General features: G+C 32.7%; 1 protein-coding gene across 2 annotated transcripts in view; it reads left to right on the forward strand.

Annotated features, from left to right (window-relative positions):
- Positions 1-19,252, forward strand: part of KLHL1 (kelch like family member 1) — a 207,957-nt gene that overhangs the window by 178,996 nt on the left and 9,709 nt on the right. For both annotated transcript variants that reach the window (XM_017828639.1, XM_017828640.1), the window contains exons 9-10: positions 14,244-14,456; positions 18,330-18,501. In XM_017828639.1, the coding sequence (XP_017684128.1) occupies positions 14,244-14,456; positions 18,330-18,501 (385 nt within the window). The remainder of the gene's footprint in view (positions 1-14,243; positions 14,457-18,329; positions 18,502-19,252) is intronic.

Consider the following 19,252-nt stretch of genomic DNA (forward strand, 5'->3'; position numbering starts at 1 on the left):
TTTTTGTAAATACATGATTTTATTATCATAGGAGAATTAGTTAGGATTGTTGTATATATTACTTTATAGTTTTTATTCTGTTAGCAATAAGTTTTGATATAATTTCCTCCGTTTTGCCAGAGAAGGGGCAGGGGGGAAGGGAGGCTTTTTGCTGGGTCTTGGGGACTTAGCGAGGAGCCAAATCAAAACTAAGACAAGTAAACAGAAATTTTGTTCTTGTCAAAACAGACTACCTCAAACCTATAATTCTAATCGCGTTCATATTCTAAATTTCTCTTTTATAACTTTCACTTTTTAGGTTTTAATGTGGCACTTATTAAAACTCATTTTATAGTAACATGACATTATGTGTTCCTTGTTACTTACAACTTTAAAAGTACTTACTTTTAGCTAAAAAATTATGGTATGAACTGAAATAATTTATAGGTGGGGAAGAATTCATCACACCCAACTTCAGATATTTTTTCTTTAGACATCTACTACTGTTCCAATCATACTAAGCTTCCTCTATGGTCAATGAAAGAAATAGGAACTTTTAGGATATTGTTTGTCTTACCTATTTTAGACATCTATGTTCAGACAGTATGAATTGTGCTCTGTAAGTGCCCATTTTTCTCAAATTTTCTTTCTATTCAGGAAACCTCAGGACTCTGTCTCAGACCCTGACTTCCAAGGTTTTGATATTTAAGCAGGAAAGGTGTTTCTCACTATAGAAAACTGAACATAATAGGGGACAGTCAGTAAAGAATCCCTGGAAAATAGTGGGAGCAATGGAATAAAATTTTTGGAATATTGTTTTCCTCACACTTTATTGCTACTGAAAAAAAAGGAAGAGAGGATGTGAAACAGCTGCAGTTGTGGAATAGAATGAAACATTAAAAAAAAATTAATAAAAGTTTGGATTAAAAGTATATAGGGATAAAAAAGGACTTATTAAGGGTATTGTGTTTCATGATAGACTGTGCTACTGCATAATTCAAGAACCCACTGAATTTCACCCACCCCATTTCTTCCAGCTGAAAATCACTCAGTTTTGATTATACAGTTGTAAAAATCTCTTAGAAGTCCTTTTTACTAGATTTTGCTTATTACACCTAAGATACAGGCCTGATATTAATGGGTTGAATTGATTTCTGGGATTGTCAGACTCTTCCCACTGACTGTAAGTCACTGAATATAATAAAAATCAAACAAGAAGCTTAATTTAGCCTTTTAACAACTATCTTACATTAGGAAGTTGTGTACCTTTCTGTAGCAGCAACAGGAGACCTGACAGATTATCCATAATTCCATCATTATAACAATATACAGGTTGCTTTTTTTAAATTTATCTCAAATTAATTAAAACTACTGGCTTTAAAGGTCCTAGTTCATTTGTAAACATATTGCAGTTATGTTCTATTAGCATAATGACTCCAATTAAATAGGCTTTATTGGATGCATTCATTATTAATATTTTATTATTTAATTCATGGTATGAATCAGTGATGATCTCTCAGATGATCCACCTCTCATCCATGACACTAGGAGTTAGTTTTGTGTTGTGAAATCATTTGAAAACCAATGAAGCTTAACTGTCATTGCTTTGTCTTATTAAGTCAAACTGGCATTGAAATGTTCCAGAGTAGATCAAATGGACAAAGCTGCTTTAATAACCCTGTTATTCTAAAAGAATCTGGTTTCAATAGTGCATAAGCCATGAAGCAAACTAGCAGAAACAAGATCTAAACAAATAACCCCTCAAATATTGATCTAAAATCATGAAGATCTGCATATAATTATGTATATATATTCCGGGTATATTTCTTTTGCACAACTGAACATATATCTAATGCTTCCCAGTTATAGGATACTCAATTGAATTTTGCATTACTTATATCACATTTAAAATGAAAAGAAATGTTATCTGTGTCCCAGAAAAGTAGAATGGACATCACTGAAAACTGAAAAGCAGTGGTGTCACTGAAACAAATGGAAATATATTATTGATTTATTTTTTTTTTAATCTGAATAACCGTCTTCAAAAAATATTCCATTTTCCAGGAACTGATACTTGAAAACATATGTAAGAACCAAATCTTTCAACTCCCTAGTGCTATTCTTACTACACTGCTGTTCCACACAACTGACATATGCTGCATTCCTCAGAATATTGGAAAGGGATATCTCAATGAGCAACAAGATGTTGGATTTATCATTCAGCAAGGGAGAAACTATTTTGGCATGGAAGTCCTGAGGAGTTTTTTTCCTGGTTATTCCCTATGTTCTTCTGCACTGAATTAAATAATTATGAAATGCATTCGACATTTTTAAATTTAAACTGAAAATTTTATATCAAAATCTTTCCTAAAAATTGAAAAGGTTTGTGTCAACATGTGCATCATAATCTAATCTGAAAAATATTTAATTATTGAAGCCATAAAATCCTGCTGAATTTCTTGGAAATTCAGAAAAATAAGTATCTGAAGTACGTTTTTTAAACTTAGTCCATTTCACAAGGTTCTTTTGTATAATCATGTTGCATTATTACATTTTTAAGTTGCAGTACTGTTTCACCCATAAGGCCTTAATGGAATATCTTCCTGTCCAAGCACAAAGGTCACCTGGTTTGTTAACTTCAGATTTCCCAGAGGAATAGGATACAGTAGTCACTATCCATCAATAAGGAACACAACAACAATAAGGCAATATTCATTTTCTTAAATGTGATCCTACATGTAGGGAGCTGCTAGAACAACTAATAAAAGAGATACGTGGTTTTCTAGATAAAAGAAAGACACATGACAGATTTATTTTACCACAATTTCAACGAAGCAGTTTATCTGGTGTTACATAGGAAATAAGAAGTTACAGGGATTTGAAGAAGAAAAGAACTTCTAGTTGTTGTATGCAACACATTTACCCCTGGAATTCTTTAAAGATTTGCCTTGGGATAAAAGAGTGTAACAGCAAGAGCACTTTAGTTAAATTATCATTAGACCATTCAAAGTGTCACCAAAGGGAACAATATCATGTGGGTCACGTTGGGCTATTCTACAGAATTATTTGGATAACCCTAAGAAGCAACACAAATAGGATGTTTAATAGTATATATGTGAATTGACAAGTCTTGTGTTTGAAGAAATTTAATGTGAAAGTGAAAGAAGCCCAGTACCTTGTGAGCACAGAGAAAGAACAGTAGAAGAAATCTGTGGACAAAGAAAAGGAAATGCTACTGAAGAATACATAAACTGTTGCTAATAATGGAAATACTTATGTTATTTGGATTACTGTGTGAAATCTGATCATGCATATTGAAGGAAGTTTAACTGAAAGTGCAAATGCTATATAGGGTGTACCATGACTATCAAGAATGCCTATTACAGTTGACAAAGGAATAGGCGCATAAAAATAGCTAAAATTCAAGTGGGAAAGTAGAGATGGAATGAAAATAATACAGAGACAACAAGAACATATACACAAAACTCTCTTCAGTTCTAAATGAATGTTTATTGGTTAACAGAAAGGGTTATGTATTTTCATGCAACACCAAGGAGAATTTTCTTTTTCAGTAACATTTTTGTTTTCCCAAATCAGCAATTAGTTCTGTGTACCACTAACAATGTGTACTGAGGCTTTGGAGATCCCATCACCTTCATCCTCATGTGTTTCTTATAATCAAATAGTACATATATAAATATAATTATTTATTGTTAATTTGATGTCTTTATCAAATTTTAACACCTGGTAGGTGTTGTAGGACTTGCCACCGTAGAATATCATGGGATGAAACATGGTCCTGATCTGGAAACAGCACCATCCTTTCCACCTTGTTAACAACCTGTTGCACAGACTGGAAGAGAAAGAGTGCATGAACTTTCTCAGATAAATATGAAATATCATTATATATATTATATATAATATAATTATATAAATATGCAAGAAGTAAAAAAAAGAAATGCAAAATTGAGATTTACACTTTGAGAAAACTGTGAGGATGCTGCTTTTTGTATGCAGATAACAAGTCAAAAGTTGGGATGATTTATTTGAATTGTTCTTTGGGGCTGACATAAGTGGTGTATGACTAGTATGCAATCTATACTATGTAAGTATACAATGTATACTATGTAAGACTACTATTCTACAGTTTTCAGCAGATAATACTGAAGCAATAGTACTGTTCTACACTGTAAGTTAGAAGCAAGTATGAGTATGAAAAGTATGAAAAATTCCTATCTTTTCCAGAAGTTTTTAAAAATTGTCACGTACTATTTCAAGATTATGTCTTAATTTCTTTATTTTTAAACTAGAGGAAAAAAAATCTAGTTAACACTTTCAATACAATAGGTACTAATCCTTAAAATGTAGTTGCCTCCAAGACTACCATGGCTATTTATTAGCCTTCTATAAACTCTCTAATACACAAAACATATATTCCCTAAGAACACTAAACCTTTACACTAGTCTAATTTAATTTAATTTCAGAACATGTTTTATGCTAATAATGTAACTCTAAGTAAAAATGAAATTAATTTTACACACTTTCCTCAAGAATATATACACCTCGAAGACATGCTGTGTATCATACAGATTTGTGTTATTCCAGCTATTTGTGTGACACTGCAATACCTGAAATTTTTCTAGATTGTCCCATTATATGGCCATAAAAACTGCATTACAAAAAACATTCCTCAATTTCTACTTCTGTGTTCTAAATTATCAAGATTCTTTTGAAGCAATTGTATCTTTCATGGCAAAAAGTCTGGCCCTTTACCTTTGATCTCCTTAACAAATATCAATAAATCTGTGTTAAAAAAGGATGAAATACTCAGCTGTTGATCTGATCTGCAGGTTGACTGTAAATGATAGAACATCACAGCAGTACCTTAAGTGTCAAAAATAATGACTGTGACACACACTGGCAAACAGTTCAATCTCATGGTAACATCTTGTGGAATTCAGGCGAAGGGAGTCCTGCCCTTTATTGATTGCCACATCCTCAAAGATGTGCTATAGTAAACTTGATATTTCCACCTACTGCTGTTGTTTTTATTAGATATCACACACTATTGTTCTATGATAGATGACAAAAAGCAAGGAGTTGTTTAATCTTAACTTTTAAAAATAGAACTGTTTCAAGTACTCTTTCAAATAATGTTTTACTCTTATTTGAGAAAAAGAAAAGTTTTACAGGTATTCAATGTGTCTGAAGAACAGTAAAAGAGCAAGGAGAAATGCTGCAAGAGAATATTATTCCTCATAAATATCTATCTGGCATATCTGATTTTTTCAAGAAAGAGGAATCAATGTATTTTTATTATTATCATTAGTATTAGTATTTCTATTACAGTTATTTTTATAGTCACCTTCTGCATTTAGGCACTGTACAATGAGAGAATGAGAAAGGGGATGCTGTGAACTTGCAGTTGCTTTTAAATTATTATGGTGGGTTAGTCTTGGCTAACAGTCAAATGCCCACCCACCTCCCACTCCTCTCCTTCTTTAGACAGGGGGAGAAAATAGGCTGAGAAAACCCATGGGTTAAGATAAAGACAGCAAGATCACTTACCAGTTACTGTCACAGGCAAAACACACTTGTCATGGTGAAAATTAATGCAATTTATTGCTAATAAAAATAGATTCTGGCTAGTGAGGAGCAAAAACAAATTTTAAAATACCATTTTTCTTCATCACTGTCCCAGACTCAACTTATGTCTTATATAGTCCTATAGCCCCACTCCTGACTGGTGCAGGGGAATGGGGAATGGGGGCTGTGGTCAGCCCATAACTACCTCTATCTGCCACTACTTCTTCCTCATGCATTTCCCTTGCTCCATCATGGACTCTCCATGGGCTGCAGTTCTTTGGGAAATAACCTGCTACTCCAGTGTGATGTCCTCCACTGGCTGCACTGCCTGTGACTGGTGATTATTTTAAGCAGGGAAATTAAGTGCAAATGCTATAGGCAGGATGCACAAACTGACCCAGAGATATTTTCTTTTATAGGAACAAAACCCTAAACATAGGTCCTCTTAATCCAATCCAACATCTTTAAAACTGGAGTTGTTTGGAAAGCCTCATCTTTCCCCATCAATTATGTTTCCATCCTTTTTTGTGTTTACCTTAGTGATATGTTTTCATATTGTTTTTTTCATATTTTTGTTGAAAGACAGTCGAACATTAAAAAAAAGTTATTTTGTGGTTACGTCCTTTATGAAATTATTTATTATCAATTGGTAGTGTCAAATTTTGTCTCTTGCTTAACTACAGCAGATAGAATTCAGAATGGCTTCTACATTCTATTAATTCTATTTAAACATTCATAGAAATTGAACATACTAATGATTTTTTTTTATAAAAATGCATCTGTATATACATATTTACTATTTTTCCCTTCATACCCATGCGAATTCATTTGTTACATTTTCAACTTCACTTGTGAGATGGAGAGACTTTAATAACTATCTATCTTTGGGCATTTTTTTAATATTTGTTTATTTATATTCATTACATTCATTCACTTCCACCAGTTTTGCAATAATTGGATTCCTTTAGTAATGGATTTTCATTAATTGGATTAGTTTCAGCAGTGCTTTTCCAGCCATTTTTCTGTTTTGTTTTGAATGGGAAACAGAAAGCTGGCCAATAGAGATGTTGGCATATGTGAAGTGGAATGTTTTGTTTTCAGGTCACTTTATGAGAAAAGCTGGAATGAAACTTGTGTTATTTAGATCAGTATTGTGCCTATGGTAAATAGCAGTTGCTTTAGTTTAATAAATCCTTTATGATTATTATACACTCTTATGAAGTTACTATCAGAAAATTTAGGTTACTGAACCTTCATTTTTAAGAGAAATGGCAAAAATTCAAACCAAATTAGTGTGTGCACAGGAAAAGTTCTCAAAATTGTCTTGTAGTTAGTCACCCACCAAGAATATATTTGCTGTGTACTGACCTTGGAGAGGCAAAGGTTAATAATTCCACAAAGTCCCTAATAGCATTCAGTGTTTGGCACAAGAGAATTAGCGATGTATTACATTCATATAACCACTTACAAAACTTGATTGCGTGGCTGATTATAACCTCCTCCAGGAGTTCTGCTTCTTTGCCTTTCATGCATCATATAATAAACTATCTGTGGTATTTTCTCTTAGCAGAAGCATTAAGGCTTATTACTAAATCAAAGTGCTGGTCTGATCTTTTGTGCTTTTGCACACAAGTTCATATGTCCTACATAGGGGTCCCATGCAGCTCAGTGAATGTGCAATTCAATTCAAAGTGCAACATATTCTCTCCTTTTCAAGCAAGATTTAACTTGGTATTTTACATCCAGCCTGTACCATATGAAGCAACTTACAGAGGTTTACTTCTTTCTATGTGGTTAGGCTAGCCCTAAGAAGATACAAGTTAGATGTGACCCTTACAAGAGGACAATGAAAACTCATGACACGTTACAGTAAACCCACTATTCTTTCAACAGTCCAAGGCAGACACATATGCACCTAGGATGCATTGCTCTTTAGAACCTAAGTGATTGTTAGGAGACATGGCAGGTGCTAAAGACATTGCTGAGCTGCAGGGGGGGAATTTGATCAGCTGTGTCCAAACTCCCACATGGTCAGACCACATTTCTGTTTTAAATGTTTACTGTGCATCTACATCTTTTAGTGTGTGTGCTCCCAGTATGCACTTCTCTTCATCCATATACCCATACAACAAAACTTTTGGACTAGCTGACTGTTCACTGTTATGCAGCTAGCATGACTGTCATTCGCTATAATGTCTGTCATTCGGTTTTTGTAATAAGAAACATTTTGTCTATTCTACATAGTTCTTTTTTTTCTGTAAGTTTTGTGATGAACAACAAATTCTACATAGATAATGCATATGATATAGTATGTAAGCATTAATTTGGACATATATGGGTACCTCAGACCAAGCAAACATAGTTAGTTAACTCACTCAGTCCTAATACCTGGCAGGAAGAGGCAGTAGGGTCACTCCATCTAACTTAAGCTTTTAAATGTAATGTATGCACCAATCTAGACAGCGGGAGGCAATGTGGATAATGCCTAGAAAAATTCACAGCCTATTTTTTAATTGTGCAGCTTCCAAAATTAAGCACAGACTTTTAAAAAGCATTCAGACATCTCTTGTGGCTACAAAAGGTGTTAGCATCCTATATTCTGGATTATTCTGAAAGTCTGGCTTTTCATTATTATCTTTTAGTGGGAGATAAAGTATATACACATATGCATTCATATGTGTATTTTTATGTGTATGCACATACTTCCTTATTTCCACATATGTTTAAATCTGAAAGGATATTTAAAAATATAAATCTTACAGAAATTAAAGAAATCTAAATATCTAATTTAATACTCAACTAGATATCTTTATGGGCAACAGCCCTTACAGCTGTCAAATATCTGCTGTACTCAGCAGAACAGAATACCATGCCATCTCCGCTCTTAACTTTTTATTTTTTCCAGTTTGAAGCTTGATTACCTTCTTAACGACTAATATTGGGGTAAAATGAAATTCCTTTTGACTCAGTAGACCAACTGCAGCTGAATCTTACATTAGTGGTTGAATTCGCTGAACTGAGAAGGATTTGTTCATTGTGAAGGTCACAGACTAAATGATCTAAGACTTTTTTGCGAGTCATCCATATAATTGCAATGCATGGATAATTTTCATACTTCAGTAACAACTAGGGAACTGGATCAATATTGTTAATTAAAAGAGGTATTATTATGCTATAAATGTGATTTTTAAAGCTGAAGTAACACTTCAAAATTTTGTGCCAAACTACCAAGATAAGAAAGTATGACTGAAACCATTATATTTCCCATCTGCGCAGTTTTTTTCTCATGGCTTTTGTTGCTTGAGGTTTTCTTTGCTCTTGTGCCTTATTGGTGATTCAGTTATTCTTTTACTAATCCATTTGAACTAAGAAAAATACTTTAATTGGCATACTTAATTACAGTCATGTAAGGAGAAAAATGTATGTTTAAACTGTGAGCTTTCTGCCCACAATATTCTCCCTGACTACAAGCAAATAGTTTTAAATCAATATTTTATGAATTACATGGATATTTTGCCTGATGCTAAAATACAGCAGGGCTTTTCCCTGTCAGAAAATTCATGCTATCACATGTCTGCTTCCATAACAGACCTCTACATCATGTACCTAACTATAGAGTATCTCAGATTTATTTTAGGAAGTAATTAGCTACTATTAATGAATTTTATAAAACTCTTTTGCCATAGGAAGAATAACAAATGTATTTCAAAGTCTAACTCACAAGTTATCAGCCTTAGAATTTTTCTGTTGAAAGTTTTAAAATCTTTTCTCTGTTCTTACTATGTTTTACTGTAAATGTACTTTGACCTATAAATAAATTTATAACTTAATTTAAATCCTGAGAAGTTATTTCAGGTTCTTTTATGACCATTTTGATGCTGATGATATTTTATGAATATGCTGTTTATTAACTGCTGCTTTTGATTAAACCCTTTTTTCAGAAAGGCAATTATTCTGCATACCACTATAGGGAAAATTAGACAAATGTTGAAGTTATTCTTCCTTAACTGTAGAAACTACAAAAAGATGTAGATTTTTTTTTTAATATTTTAGTCAAAATCATGCAACAGATGGATACTGAGACAGAACAAAATGCAAGAACTCTATGGGCTATTATTAAACTCACAAAGAAAATTAATATCATAAACACAGCTCAGTCTAGCACAAAGTAATTCTGTGGATTCAATAAAAAATTCTTATTTACTGACAGATTCACTGTCTGGTTTTTTAATAAACAAGAGAGCAAATAAAGGGCCTTATGCATATCCTGTAGTAAATGATTAATTTGCAAAGACTGTTTTGCCTTACCTATCCTATAGCCTGATAAAGTCAAGAATGTTTTTTAACTGGTGGAATCTGCATTCTGTCAATGGTCTTGAAGAGATAATGTAGCCCGTATAAGTTCAATTACAATTAAAATTGCTTGGAAGAGGTTCTTTCTACTAGGAAACAACAATTTCTAGTGTAGGAAATCAAGCTTTATCATAACAATACTATCAATGGAAAGAGTGTTTTTCTCTCAATATTTTATCTCGTAGCATCACAGAATGGCTTGGGTTCAAAGGACCTCAAAGATCATTTAGTTCCAACTGCCCTGCCATGGGCAGCTGCTAGATCGGGTTACTCGGGACTCCCATCCAACATGTCAGTAGTTAATTTTATTGCACTTATTTTATTCCCTTTTTTTTTTTTTGTCCAACTCTATATATTTTTACTTCACTACTGCATTACAAGTACATGAAATGCCCTTCCAAATTTACACACAAAAATAAGACTTCATTAATGCTTTCCATTCAGAAAATTTTTGTATTTTCAACTTTTGCAAGTGAACTACATTGTCTTAACCAAAGCAACATGGATAGATACCTTTCCTCTCCTACGGTCTGATTCCTAGGTCAGGTATGGACTGATTCAGCAATACAGTAGCCCAGCATTTCTGAAAAATATTACAGTGCCTTCACTTCTACAAGCAGATATCTTTTGTGGCACAGTAATTCTCTGCTGCTCTTTCAGAGACACTGAAAGGCCAGAAAAGGGTACAAAAGGGCCTAAGCAAAAGACTGGATAGGGTCTTTGGTATCCACAGTGAAAGAATTTTGAAAAGCAAAATCTCATTAAGAAATGCAGCAAGGGCATGATTCAACTGTTTTCAGCCATACCACCTCACATCAAAGACAGTCTGGTCTTTTCAGGTTGGCTTGTCAAACTAAATTTAAAATTGGCTCTTCTGAGTAGTTATCAAAGGTTTGTAATGGCTGAACTAAGATAAATGCTTTTGATCCAGCTGGTCATGATTTCTCCTAGTGTTTCCTACTTTGAAACCTCTACTGCATTTTACTAACCAATTATGCATATAGTTATATATATACAAATGTTCATGAATCTCTTTCCATCTTAGTACAAGAAGCAACAAAACCCTGAAAAGACAAATTTCCAGCTCAGAGGAGGCTGAGCTTGGTCCAATTTTATATCTACGCACAGTGTCTGAATCAGCTGAAGTGTAGGACACTTGGGAATAGAAATCCATAACATCTTCACAGGCAGAACTTTTACTATGGAAATAAAATTGCTCAGTACTGAATGCTTTCTTTTCTATGTTCATCTTCCTCTCTAAACAGTGATATATCATTATTATTATTATTATTATAATTTCAACAGTTTTGATGGGATACAAAATGAAAAGCAATTCAGCTAATTCAGAGAATTACATTATACTTTCCTCTATAGAAATTTTACTATAAACTGCTGGCGAGCAAGACAAAGCTAAAAAAAATTGGTTAATTTGAAGTCATCTAACAAAATAGGACCCTGAAGACTATGAATGGAAGTAAGGCTACTAAATATCTTTGGTTATAAGTATTTCAAAAGTTTCAGTTAGCTGTACAGTATCCTGAATATCCTGCACTTGTTTCAGAGTTACTCTGCATCATTTTAGGCCTTTGTGAATATGGACTTGGAAATTTGGCAGAAGAATGGAAGGGATTCCTGACTGAAGTGTTCTGGCTCAGCCACAACCAGAGCTTTAAATCAATTTCTTGATTTTCAGCTTTTTTTTCTGAACTAGACTCCTTTGTGACATAAAAAATTATTTTTATTTTTATAAACTATTCCTTGCTGAGATAGAAACACAGTCAAACTCTAAAATGACAATTCTAAAACCTGGTTTGGAAATTAATTTTGTTCTGAATAGCATAGAGCATTTTAAGAAAAGCTAGGTGGTCCCAGTCACTGACTGAAACTTTTATCAGCTACTTAAGAACAAAATTTGCTGTCTTTTTACCAGCAACTCTGGAATGCTTTCAGCCATATTTTATTAGCAATAGAGGAATGAGAAAGTGTACTTCACAATCAGCATGGAAATATCAGCTTATAGATTTATTTCAACTGAAAGACAATGGAATAAATGAGAACTTTTCTTGCCAGAAGAAATAAGTAAAGTGGCGGGTATTTAGACTAGGGAAACACAAGATTATTTGCACTGAAGCCTGCAGAAGTGTTGCTGCTTTACATTTTTTAAAATTATGTGCAGTTGTTTAGGTCTCCAAATATTTACTTAGAAATCTATTTGAAAATCTCGGGTTTGTTAACCATGGTTTGTTTATATTTTTAGGTATCAATTCACCTGTCTACATGTAATTGTGTACTGCCATTTAAATTGCTTCAGGGTAGCCTACTTGATCTCCAGCAGTCATGCAGGTTTCTCCTTTGTACTGTTTGCCATATCTCTCAGCTCACAGGGAATGTCACCATACCTTATATGTCACAAATAAAATTTTCTCACTGTGGGTTGCTGAGCCAAGTCAGATCTTTGAAGATAAAGATAACATCCTTGCAGACACATACACATAAATGCTTATATTTACGTTTATAGGAATGTAAATGTTTTTGATTACATATTTAAATTTTTTTTAGTGCTGTTCTGTGTTTCTTATTTTTAGCTGAAGGACAAAAATATGGTTGTGGTTGGTGAACAAAATTGTTCTTTAGGCTCAGCTGCTCTGAGCACAACACCAATTCAGACACTGTAGACACCCACATGTTAACACCTACATGTGAGTTTCTTAATATTGATTTCATCTGTAGATATCCGATAATCATAAAGAAAGTTAAATGTATTAGGACTAGATCCAAAGAAATAGTTGCAAAAAAAAAATGTACTAAAAAACATGCACTTGCTTTAATATCTCTCATAGAGGAGTATGGATTCTCCTGTGTACTTCAGCCAGAGCACAAATATGTCTATCAGAAAGAACTGACATGTTCTCGTGCTTCAGTGACATATTTATAATAGTATGGTACTTCCTTATTTATCAGCATCCATACCAATGAAATGTAATGGTAAATGCACATTTAAATAGCTCTGAATTCATGGAGTGCTTAGGACAGTAAAAGCTTCCAAATGAGTAATTGCTGCACACAGACAGCTTTCACAATCTAAATTGCTTAGTGGCTGGACTTTAAAATAGCGTGTGTTTTTATTAGTTAGTCTCCAGGCACTGTAGGAAAGGCAAAAACGTACAACAGTATTCATATAAGAAATGAATGCAGTACAGTATTAGTGGGAAAGAACAATCAGAACTGTTTCCTCCTGGGAACCGTTATAAAAAGTAGACTGTAACAAGTTTCTTGCCTGAAGATAGTTACAAACACAGCATATTTTTTGTTAAACCACATTTTTGTAATTTCAAGTTTAAAATACTTCTCAGAAGTTTTCCATGACTCTTCAACTTATCCTCACAATATATTCTGATGAAGAAAATATACAGTGCCTGGGGGTTATAATTTTCTTACTTGCAGGTAGATACTGTTAGTGTGAGCAAGACTTTTCTTTAATAGAAGCAAGATTCTTGAAACTGAGCTAGCTCTCTTTTAAAAATCTGTGTCTAAAACAAAATGTCATACTCCTATCTGCAACACATTTCATATTTGATATCTACTATATTGTATGTGCAAATTCATTCTGAACATGAGCTTGATAGATTCTTTTGTGGAATTTGTCAAATACCAGTTTGAAGACTGGCTACAATTTTCCATATCATTTGTATTTTAGCATACCGAGTGCCTCTTTTTTTTTTTCTTTTGTCAAGAAAGGCAGAGTAGAAGCTTGTTCTTCTAATTGTTCTGATTCTATTCTAACATTGAATGTATTCAGTTGAATGTAGCACTATATAAGTTAAATTTTAAAATACAGAACAGCAGTTGACAGGGTGTTTCCTACTAGTTTGATGCACAATGAAAACATAGAGAAACTATAATAAATGGATAGCATATTTTTTTATGTTGTCTGGATTACCAATTGTAAATTAGCGCTTCCACTTTCATCTCACAGATGATAAGCTTAGGCAGCAACCCTGCTTACGTGATTTATAAATCTATAGAGACATATCTGCATGTCACTTGACTGTTTATGCAGTAATGGAAGAAAGAAAATATCCATTACAGAAAGAAATATCTTCCTTTCTATTCAGGTGGGCAAAGAACTAAGTAGCATTTGAGTTTTTTAATAATATCAAAAACATCTATTTGCTCACTATATAAAAATCAAATTATTTAAAACTATATTTTTTCTTTTTTCTGTTGGCTGATGTCAGATAAAAAAACACATACTCCTTGTTTTTATTTCTGCAGTTCTGAGCACTTGTTTTATTAACATTCTCATTTGTGTGGACTTCCTTAGGTTATATTCAGTTGGAGGCCGGGATGGAAGCTCGTGTTTGAGTTCAATGGAATATTATGATCCTCACACAAATAAATGGAATATGTGTGCTCCTATGTGTAAGAGAAGAGGAGGTGTAGGAGTGGCTACATGTGATGGGTTTCTTTATGCTGTGGGAGGTCATGACGCTCCTGCTTCCAACCATTGTTCTCGACTGCTTGACTATGTAGAAAGGTATTCAATTATACATGCATTTTTTTTAATAGAAGATAATGTCTGGTAGCATAATTTTCTTATGTTTGTGATGGTAAAGTTAAACAGACTTGCTTGAAAAATTCTGTAAGGGTCTGTAAAAGATGATTTCTTTGAAATTTATCGTCTTTCCTTTTTATTCACAGTACTATTATATATTATCATGAACACAAAAGTCCACTGTTTTCACATAGCATTTAAGTAATCTGTTCTTTTAAGGCACTATATTACACATTGCAGAATTATAAACTAAACTTCATAGAGATCAAATTTTTTCCTTGAAATAATTTTGTTTAGAATTTTTGTTTAAATTCTGTTTAGAAATATTTTTTAATTCTAAAAACATAGCTAAGCAAAGAAGAAATAAACCATTGCTTAAGTGATGGATATTCATAGTACAATATATTGTTTCCTTTAGCAACATTGCCACTTTCTAATGTGTTGACATAGGCCTTATACACTGTATTTACAGTACCCTGAGTTTTGCAAGTAGATATTCTACAAAGTCGAGAATATCTAGTAGGGCACTATAGCACAGTTGAAGTGATTATAGCATTCCATTTAAAGGTATTCTTCAAATGTTTCATGAAGGTTTTTTTCTGTTTCTGTATGCTATAAAATAGAATAAGGAAAACACACTCTCCAAATATGTACAGATTACAAAAGTTAAAGTAGATATGTTTGAGTAGATAGTTTATCTTAATGCACAAGTAAGACTGGTGCTGGGAGAGATTTATCTATTTATTTATTTTCTGAAGGGGTTAAACTTTAGTTAAATGTCACGTATTGCTTCTGCTGAATCTGGATTGGCATTCAATATTTAATCAAAAAATTATAAGTTAAAACGTACTCCTTATGTTTTCCATATGATTTTGATGAATCTTAGACACGTTGCCATCTCTACTGTATATGTAAGAAAAGATCATAGGCTGCCAAATACTTTACTTTCCATCTCCAGCAGATGGACAGTTAATAAGAGAAATCCCATGATGCCTGTACTCTATGGACTATCTTTGTGGACCTTCATTTATAAGGAACAATAATGAGCATTTTCAGTGAAATAAATTTATATTAAGAGTACTAGTGACAGTAGTATGAGATCTTTTCAACTACTTCTGCTTCTTGGTACTCATAAGGGAGCTCTTCTTTCATTTTTCTTTCTTTGAGAATAAAACCCTTCTGGTATTGATGATGAACCATCCCACCACATTTGTCTTTCTCAGGGGAGACTGTAACAATGAGCTAAACCACATATCCTTATGCTGTGTTATGTACTGGTATTGGAATGACATTATACTGTGTTCCTAGTCTAGGTTTTTTTCCACTGATAGAAAAAAATGTGGATAATTTACTTCATGAATAGTAAGCTTCGAGACTAAAAGTTGGGACCAACAACTCATAAGACTATTGGTTTATGTAGAGTGGATGTGAATGAATTGGTGGACTCCACTAAAATGGGAAAAAACTCTCCTGGCCTTTCCAGTGGTTGATTAGTTTATAAGATGGCTGGGGTGTTATTTTGTGTGTCTGTTTTTTTATTCAAAAATTATACATAATTTTCAAAAAAATAAAAACTTCTCAATAACTTAGGAAAACAAAGATTAGTGATTACAGTAAGGTTTTTTTTATATCTCTCTGAAAGTTTTACTTTCTGTAAATATCTAAGACATGTTTTTTAACTAAGTTTCTTCTTCAGTCATTTTGTCATTCTGATACAACCTGATAGGATGTGCATGATTCAAACACAATTTGCTCCTGGAAGACTGTCAAACCAGACATAATACTTTAAATTTTATCTTTGAGATTATGCAAATATAGTGACAACAGATATATGGTTTTTAAATGCTATTGCTAAAATTCTGCTCAATAGTAATTAGGACTTCCAGATTAATCTTTTCTATGGATAACACAATTTTAAAGGATTTCCCGTGGATTCAAGCATTCTGATATAAAATAAGAGTTATGTTTTTCTCCTCTTCACAAGCTGGCAAATGTTCTATTCCTTTTTAAAGGTAAAACAACTAATTCCTTTTTAAGAATTATACAGTTTTTGACATATTTTGGCATATTTCATAAAATAGCTTCCTTTTTCAAATGTTACTCAAAACTTGATGGATGCTAAAAACATAAACATTTAATCTATAATTTTTCCCCTTCATCTCACCTTGATTTCAAAATTGATTTCTTTCCACATTTCCACTGGTGACTTTCACTGGATGGGAAATAGTTTCAGCTAGAGGCATAGGATGCTGTTGTTGAAAAACTCAGAGTCTTTGAAAAAAATCCATTCAAATTTTCTTTTTCTTTTGCTTGTTACATATTCAAGCAATGTTTGAAAGTATTTTCCTCTGAAGTTATGAAAGACATTTATAATATATCTAGATATTTAACTTCAAACTTCTTAAGTAGGGCTAGAAAAATTAAAAATTTTGAATAATAAAAGTAAGAAAATTAGAAGAAATGAAAATAAAAACATACAATATGATCAAGGTTACAGACAATTCTTTTATTGTCCAATTTAAAGGTTGTATTTATGAACCAAAGGACTCTTACAAGCAAAGCACTGTAACATTGCTGTTGCAGTACTTTGCTTGCACTAAAAAGAAAAAAACCATAAAATTTTTCATTGTTCAAATATATGGGACTTCAAATAGTATCCCTACTAGTTGCTTAATGCAAATGCCACAGACTGAAATAGTAACAGGTGCTAGAATTTTCCTTTTTTTTCTAAAACTTATGTATTTACAGCTTTCTGTAGGATTATTAACTCCTAGTTAATAAAGTTTAGACTATAAGAAAATATATCAAAAGAACTTGCCTCTCCCCACAAAAAGCTAACTTTTAGCTAATATTGTCTCATAGAGCTGAAGGAGAAAGTGGCTCCATACCTAATTTTATGTAACAATATAGTAGGTAGAGGGCCTGTAAATAAAGAAAACGTTAGCCATTATAGAGGAGTTACTTCATTATTATTTTAGAGAAATCATCATGCTCAAAGTGTGACCTACCTTACACTTTTAAGCAACTTAATAAAGTCGGGCAAAGGATTTGTATTTTCTCCACTGATAATAAAGTGATTCTACTAAGTGGTAGAGATGGTTAATGACAGATTAAATTAATTCTATCATACTATGATACAGTATTCTATTTTAGTAATATTTGACATCTAAAAATGAGGTATCTAGTTTAACCTAATACTCCAGACATCCATAGTAACAAACTCTCAAAAGATATTTTATTGCTGCTTTATGGATGTCCAAAACAGATACAATGGAATGACTTCTGAAATTAAATAATTTTACATTGTTAATGAGTATCTAAATTAATACCTAGGTTCAATACTGCCTTAAAAACAGTATTACTTTCCTTACTTGAGCAAATAGTGGGAGGAAAATGTAAGTCCTATGCAGTTAAGCATATTCCCTGAATACCTGGGAAGGTTTTCTGGCTGTGAACGTTGTATAGTATAATTTCAGAAATTAAAATATAGTGAAATTTAATTTTAGAAATAATGTTTTTAATATGATACAAGAAATATCCTACTTAAAATGTATACATAAATATATGCATACATCCAGATATTGATCATATATCTTTCTCAAATCTCTTTATGACACATTATCCTACAGATACCTTAGTTTATTCCAGAAGATTAGCTGAGCAAAAGTTTCTAATCAACATTTGAGAACACAATAAATCTGTATCTTTTCTTTGCTGTTAGGAAGAGTATTTTTGAATAGGATGCTAAAGGATGGTTTTTTCCCCAGGAAAAAAAGGACTATATTCAAGTAAAAATCACCATATATTGACACTTATCTTCTCCCTGCACATCCAGTTTCCTTTCTCTTTTCTCAGATATGATCCAAAAACTGATACATGGACAATGGTGGCTCCACTAAGTATGCCTCGAGATGCTGTTGGTGTCTGTCTCCTTGGTGACAAATTATATGCAGTAGGTGGCTATGATGGTCAAACATACCTGAACACTATGGAAGCATATGACCCTCAAACTAATGAGTGGACACAGGTAATCATAAAGTATATTTTTTATATTATGCTATATAAATATTATATATTATATACTATTATGTTGCTACCTTTCAGACAAAATTCTTGTTCTGATCAATTTCCGTATTAAATTAATTTTTTTCATCTTTCTTCATGCAGAAGTAATATCATAACGAATATCAAAATGGTTCTAGAATTTTAACTGGTAACCAGCATGTCCTGAAGATCCTTCATATGAAAATATGAATTTCATTCTTCAAATGAAATTAGAAGAATTTCATTCTTCTGATATCATTTCATTCTTCTATTCCATTTTCTTCTGTTTGACAGATATTTTGAAATGTTGAACTGTATGTATGTCTTTAATGTTGAACCATAAAAGAATTAATAGGTATAATAGAAATAGTAATATATGCAAGAAGCTGGGGGCAAGTGATTTGGTTGTAGAAGGAATATACTTTATGTCACAGTTTGCTGGAAAGATTTTAATTCATTGCATAGACTTAAAAAGAAACAAAAAATTATTTCAACACTTTTTGTTATTAGTCCTGTTGCAGACTTGCTGGAAAAGTAATTTTTTCCACCATTGTAGATGTTTACATCTGAATTACTCGTCCTAAGTTCTCTTTAAAGTTAATGAAGAAAAGTGCATGCTTTGAAAGCATGATCTTATCCTAAAATAAGCATTTAAAATAGGTGTGATATATTATACTCAAGAATACTTATTTCTTTTTGAAGTTGTAAAGGGAAGCTTCTGTTGAGAAGCTTAA

This window comes from Lepidothrix coronata, unplaced genomic scaffold (assembly GCF_001604755.1).
Source record: "Lepidothrix coronata isolate B3197 unplaced genomic scaffold, Lepidothrix_coronata-1.0 Scaffold150, whole genome shotgun sequence".
NCBI lineage: Eukaryota > Metazoa > Chordata > Aves > Passeriformes > Pipridae > Lepidothrix > Lepidothrix coronata.